The sequence below is a fragment of the Corapipo altera genome, unplaced genomic scaffold (genome assembly GCF_003945725.1).
Source record: "Corapipo altera isolate COAL_440 unplaced genomic scaffold, ASM394572v1 142, whole genome shotgun sequence".
In the NCBI taxonomy this organism is placed as follows: Eukaryota; Metazoa; Chordata; class Aves; order Passeriformes; family Pipridae; genus Corapipo; species Corapipo altera.
The window spans coordinates 168,354-174,185 of NW_020884966.1; the positions used below are offsets into that span (position 1 = coordinate 168,354).

Here is a 5,832-nt window from a genome sequence, read left to right on the forward strand (position 1 = left end):
CGAGCGCGGCCCGCCCGCCCCGCCCGCTGCCCCGCGGGAGCGCCGGGAGGGCGGGGACGCGGCCGGGGCTGCGCTGCGGCCGCCCCCGAGCCGAGCCCTGGTGAAGCGTGGCCACTGGCCCGGGACGGCCCGGCGGATCTTCCCAGGTCTCCCCACAGCGCCCGGAGCCCAGCCCGCTCGGGCAGCTCTCGCTCGGTGTTTGCAGGCTCTTCCCGTTGCCCCGCGTTCCCCGGGAGGTCCCGGTTGCGGCTGCGGGGCGCCGTGCGCGGCCTTCCCGGCCCCCGCTGTTCCGGAGCGGCCCTGACCTGTCGCTGTTTCCCTCTGCAGGTTGACTCTTTCAGGGAGCGGATCACGAGTGAGGTGAGTGTCCCACCGAAAGCAGGAAAGGGGCTGTTTGGTTATTCCTTCCTGACAGACTGAGTGCAGGTCGGTGCTCCCCGGGAAGCTCAGCAGCACCCAGAGCATCAGTCACCCCCTGCAGGGAGGTTCCTGAGCCTCCTGGCTCTCCCTGCATCTCCTCACCTGGGCTGAGGGTGGTTTTGGCAGCGGGAAGGATTCGTGTTCTCTCCCATTTCTTGCCTGTGGACAGATGATTTCCTTGGTGTTTCTGCCTCATGACCTTGTTTCACACTGCTGTCTGTTCTTTCTCTCTCAGGCTGAAGACCTCGTAGCAAACTTTTTCCCAAAGAAGCTGTTAGAACTCGATGGGTTCCTTAAGGTAGGGTGTGCCTTGTGCTCTGCGTCCTTTTCCATTTTCCAGCAACGTAGCAGGTCTCATCCTAGTTGTGTTCTCTGCATATCACCTTGTTGCAGAGACACAGGGCAGCAGCTGGTGGCTCATGTGCACTGAGATGCTGGTGGCTCTGGAGAGCTGCTGCCTTTTCCAGTTTGCTCTGTGTGATCTCTTACTTTTATCTGTCTAAGGCTGTCCCTGGCAGCACCAGGGATGCCGATGGCTGAGTCCAGCCCAACTTGGCTCACTGCTCCTGGGCTGAAGGAGCTCTGCTCACAGGCTGTTGTTAGGCTGTTCCTTTTAATTCATTCTTATTTTACAGCTGGATAAGGAGATCTGAGTCTTTTGTCTTCTCCTTGTGTTTCGTGTGGCAGAATTTGTTAGTTCGTAATTAAATAACAAATCTCCTTTATTTTCCAGGAGCCCATCCTGAATATTCATGATCTTACTCAGATCCATTCGGATATGAACCTCCCAGTGCCTGACCCAATTCTTCTCACCAACAGCCATGATGGACTGGATGGGGTAAGGTTACTCTCTTGGCTGTAATCCTGGTTTCTGTTAATTAAAACTGCATGGCTTGCTCTGTGCTGGGGTAGGATATTCTTATTTAATAACAGGCCTTGGCTCTCCCAAAGGCTTTTAGGGGTTTGTCTCTCAAACAGAGGAGCTGCTTGGGGAGGTCTGCTGGAGGTAACACTGTGCTTTGCAGTCCCCTTTTGGCTTTAAAGAAGGATGCTTAGAAGGGCAGGAGTGTGGCAGAGGCTCCAAAGTTTTCCTTGTTTCCTTTGCAGCGCTGTTATAACCTTACAACTAGTTTGTGAGTAAAACATTTTATATGTTTTAGCCAAATATGAAAAAGAGGAAGCTGGAAGACCATGAAGAGACCTTTCAGGGTAAGAGTCCTTGAGTCCCCTGTGTTGCTGCCTGCCCCCTGAACCACTGCACCATGCCTTGGGGATGTGAATCACATGAGCCCCACTTGCCCTGCCCTGTCAGCAGCTGCTGGTCGTGCGGGCCAGGGCCTGACACACAGATGTGCTGGTGTGGAGGAGTCAGGTTCCAGCTCCTAGAAGCATAATTAGTACTTCTCTGATAGACATAAGTAGTACTTGCTTGAGCTTGGCCTGCTGACAGAGGCAGCTGATCTTCTGGTGGCTTTGTGCTCTTTGTCTGGAGGAAGATTCCAGGCTTTGGATTAAGCTGAGGCTGAAATTCCCAGGGAAACCCTTTGTGCTCAGCCTCAGAAGCCTCAGGCTCTTCAGCCACATCTCTGCTCCATGTTTTCTCTTTTCCTTCCCTATGGTCACTGCTGTTATCCCATGTCCCATTTCCCCTTCTCCACTGTTGGCCATAGCCTGGCTCAGTCCCTCTTTGGCCCGTGTGGGAGGTGAGGCTCAGGTGACCCCGCGGTTCCTGCGCGTCGCTGACGCCGGGGGTTTGTCTCTGCTGCAGGTACCAAAGTGTTCGTGATGCCCAATGGGATGCTGAAAAGCAACCAGCAGCTGGTGGACATCATCGAGAAAGTGAAGCCAGAAATCAGGCTGCTCATTGAGAAGTGCAATACGGTGGGTGTGGGCCTGGGGCAAGGGGAGGCAGCGGGCTGGGTTTGCTCCTGGAGAGGCAAAGCTATGGAGAGAGCAGACCCCTCTGTGCTGGAGATGGGGAAAGGCAGGGCTACTACTGCCCTATCTGATGGGCTGGGAGGCAGGTGAAGCCCTTGGGGAGCTCTGTTGTTTACCTGAAGGAGGAGGACATCTGTTACCAGGCCTTGTGAGGCTTTGCTTTGCCCTCCTTTTGCAAAGGAGCCCTGCCAAGAGCTCCTGTGCTATGGTCAGGAGAACTTCCCATGGGAATCCCCTGTGCTGGCTTGAGTGGCACCCCAGCCATGTGGGAAGTGATCTCCTCAGGAGTGTTGCAGGTGCATGTGGGACCTGCAGCAGTTTATTGTGAGCTGTGTGGCAAAGGCAGGGTCCTGGGAGGCTTTTGATAACATTTCTGAGAGAGGTCTTTGTGGAGATGTTGGCATTGGTCAGTGTTGTAATCTTTCCACTGCAGGTCAAAATGTGGGTGCAGCTTCTCATCCCCAGGATAGAGGATGGGAACAACTTTGGTGTTTCTATTCAGGTAAGGCACTGCTCTGTGTTCCAGGGACTTGGATCTCTGAGGTTCCTCTGAATCGGTTCATGGTGTCCAGCAGCTACAGTCTTGGGAGTGGGTTAGGTCTTAAAATCCAAACCTGAGCTTGATGTGATGCTGCTGAGATGTTGCCTTCTGAGCCCTGAAGGCCAGTTGCAGCCTCCTGGAGCTAATGGCTTCCTTGTCTTACTGTCAGGAGGAAACAGTCGCTGAGCTTCGGACTGTGGAGAGTGAGGCAGCGTCCTACCTGGACCAGATTTCTAGGTAGGCATGCAAGAACAGACTTCTTTTTTGGGATCCCCTTGAAAAAAGAACATGTTTTGTAAAGGTCTCGTAGCTGTTACAGGGCAGCTGGGACCAGAAAAAAAGCCATCCTGGTGCTGTTTATCTGATCTTTAGTCTCTCCCTTTTGCTACCAGATACTATATCACAAGAGCAAAGTTGGTTTCCAAAATAGCCAAGTACCCTCATGTGGTAAGTCGCTGGGGACGTGAAGATCTGCATGTTCATGCTGCTGCTTCTCGGGACTTTTTGAGCTGAGGGTCTTGGGGGAAGAGGGGAATCATACAGGGATGGAGGGCAATAAGCTGAAGGGGGGGAGGTTCCTTTGTGGAAGGCAGGAGCCCCCCTCAAGTGTGGGAGGCCTGGCTGAGCTCGGGTGCTCTCTCGGCAGGAGGACTATCGCCGCACCGTGACGGAGATCGACGAGAAGGAGTACATTAGTCTGCGCCTGATCATTTCAGAGCTGAGGAATCAATATGTAAGTGAAAACACAGAGCTCATACTGGCTCCCAGCACAGCATTGGAGAGCCTTTGTGCTCCTGGCACTGCTGCTCCTCTCCCCTTTCCCTGCAAGCATGCCCGCTCCTGGCAGGAAGCCTGCCTGCTCCACTTCAGCCCCAGCCACAGGAGCTGACTTGTTGCTTCTCCACCATTCTCTAGACATTCAGGTGTTTCCAAGTGTTCACAAGGCTCTAGCATAAAATATTCCTTCCCCTTCTGCGGGAGTCTGTGATCCTAAGCTCTTCATACAGTACAAGCTAATCCTGAGGTCTCTGAATAAATGTTTTTGATATTATATGCAGTGGCTTCTGTAAGGTTTGGCTGAAGGAAGCCCTTACTTTAGCCAAGTGTTGCACGTGGGGATTGAGGGTGGTGTCAAGGGGAGTGGTGCTGCTGTGGTAACCACTGCTCATGGTGAACACTGAACACTGGATGGCTTCACCCTTCCTGTCTGAGTCCTGTTCTCCCTTTTTGCAGGTCACTTTGCATGACATGATCCTTAAAAACATTGAGAAGATCAAGAGGCCTCGGAGCAGCAATGCTGAGACCCTCTATTAAGTGTCAACGTTTGAACTTGAGAACTGTTCAGTCAACTAAAGACCGTCATTGCCTTGGTTTGTTACGTGACTATCGAGATGGGAAACTGGCTGGAAATAGTATTGCATTCTTAGTTAAACTCTAAAGAAATTCTCGCCTAGTTTTGTGATTGGTTTTGTTCAGGTCTCAGGAGCTCTCCCTCCCTCTAGTCACTGGTAGTAGAGGCTGTGCTGCATTGGGCACCCCAGAGGCTGCTGCAGCCAGGCAGGGACATTCCTTCACGCCTTGCTTCCTACCTGACTGGGAACAACACTAGAGACCAAGCTCTTGTCCTGTCCCACCTTTTGGCTGGTGGCTGCACTGGGGTCTCTGGGAATGGGGCAGACAGCCTGGCAGAGGGTGGCACTCCAGAGGGGGGGAGCTCCCTCCCTGCTGCCAGCTGTGGCTGGGCCCCTCTGCCACCAGCTCTGCACTGACCAGGGACCCTGCCCCTTGGGGCCAGTGGCAGCAGCCATACTCCAGTGCCACTGAGCAATCTGCACTCCATTTCTGTCTCTCCTGGCTCAGCAGAGCTTGCCCTATGGGTCTCTGCCTTGTCAGTTCTGTCTGGATCAGTGCAGAGTACGAGGTGGTGCTTTGAACTAGGGCCAGTGCTGTCCTGGCTGTCATGAGCTCAGGTGGCTTCTCCTCTGCCATTTGACTAGAGCCACTTCCTTGGCTAAAACTTCTTCACATACGTCCCAGTGCCCCTTCAGCACAAGATGCTTTTGCCCAGGCTGAGGGAAGGGAGGGGCCAGAGGTCTGATGCTAAAGTCCCAATATCTTTGCATGTGGTCAGACCGAGCCCCCCTGTCCCTGGCAGTGCTCCCCAGTGCCTGGGCAGAGCAGGCTGGCTGCCACAGCTGGTGCTCGGGGGTGAGGGTGGCCAATACCCACCTGGTACCCTGCAGACCTTGCAGTCTTTCCCCTGCAAAGGGCACGTTCCTGTGCCTGGTGACTCCGCTAAGCTGCCAGAACGTTTCATGGTCCATTACAAACCCCTTTGGAAATGACTGGTTGTGTTGCATCAGTTTTTGTGTGTGGCAAGTGGGCCCATAACGCTGCAGGCTTCAAATTTTTCTTATTTATAGTATTTCTACTTAAGTCCCCTAATCAGGGAATGTTAAATCATTTGTTTCAGGAACCTCGCTGTTTCCCAGGTCTCGCTGTTACATCTGTATATTCTTACTGTGCAGTAGCCTTAAGAGTTGTGTTAATCTCATTGTAACAACAGTGACAAATGGAATGAACTTTCTCCCCTTCTTTTTTTTTACTTTGTTTTTGTTTTTTTTTTTCTGCTTCCACATCTAAGAGCCATGGCTCTTGCTGGTTTCCCAGGGATTTGCCTGAAGTGTGGCAGGTCGCTGGCCCTTGCTATAGACTCTTCTGTTGTTGTTTGTAGTAAGTCAACTCTTAGTCTTCCCGCTAATAAATATTCAGTAACAAACCAACTGCGTTGAGCTGCTGTCTGGGAGCAGCACTTCCCCTTGTGTTTCTTTGTATTGATTCCTTTTAATTTGTTCAGCTCTCTTTGCCAGATGAACGTATGTAAACTTTTACCATGTCAAGAAATTAAAATAAGGTACTTGGAATTCTTTCAA

The 5,832-nt window shown here is 52.5% G+C and overlaps 1 protein-coding gene across 1 annotated transcript; it reads left to right on the top strand.

Moving 5' to 3' along the window:
- The first annotated feature begins 242 nt into the window (after nt 1–242).
- PSME3 (proteasome activator subunit 3) lies at nt 243–5,832 on the top strand. Its single transcript, XM_027664873.1, has 10 exons — nt 243–360; nt 656–718; nt 1,154–1,258; nt 1,581–1,629; nt 2,189–2,301; nt 2,792–2,860; nt 3,069–3,136; nt 3,292–3,346; nt 3,546–3,632; nt 4,133–5,832. Exons 3-10 carry the CDS (start codon nt 1,199–1,201, stop codon nt 4,211–4,213), a joined length of 582 nt encoding a protein of 193 aa, XP_027520674.1. The 5' UTR covers nt 243–360; nt 656–718; nt 1,154–1,198; the 3' UTR covers nt 4,214–5,832.

What these genes read in the sequence shown, in the direction of transcription:
- PSME3 (XM_027664873.1), top strand. Translation starts at nt 1,199, where the DNA reads ATGAACCTCCCAGTGCCTGACCCAATTCTTCTCACCAACAGCCATGAT. An exon ending in TACCTGGACCAGATTTCTAG is followed by an intron (nt 3,137 to 3,291) that starts GTAGGCATGCAA and finishes TTTTGCTACCAG; the next exon opens with ATACTATATCACAAGAGCAA. An exon ending in TAGCCAAGTACCCTCATGTG is followed by an intron (nt 3,347 to 3,545) that starts GTAAGTCGCTGG and finishes CTCTCTCGGCAG; the next exon opens with GAGGACTATCGCCGCACCGT.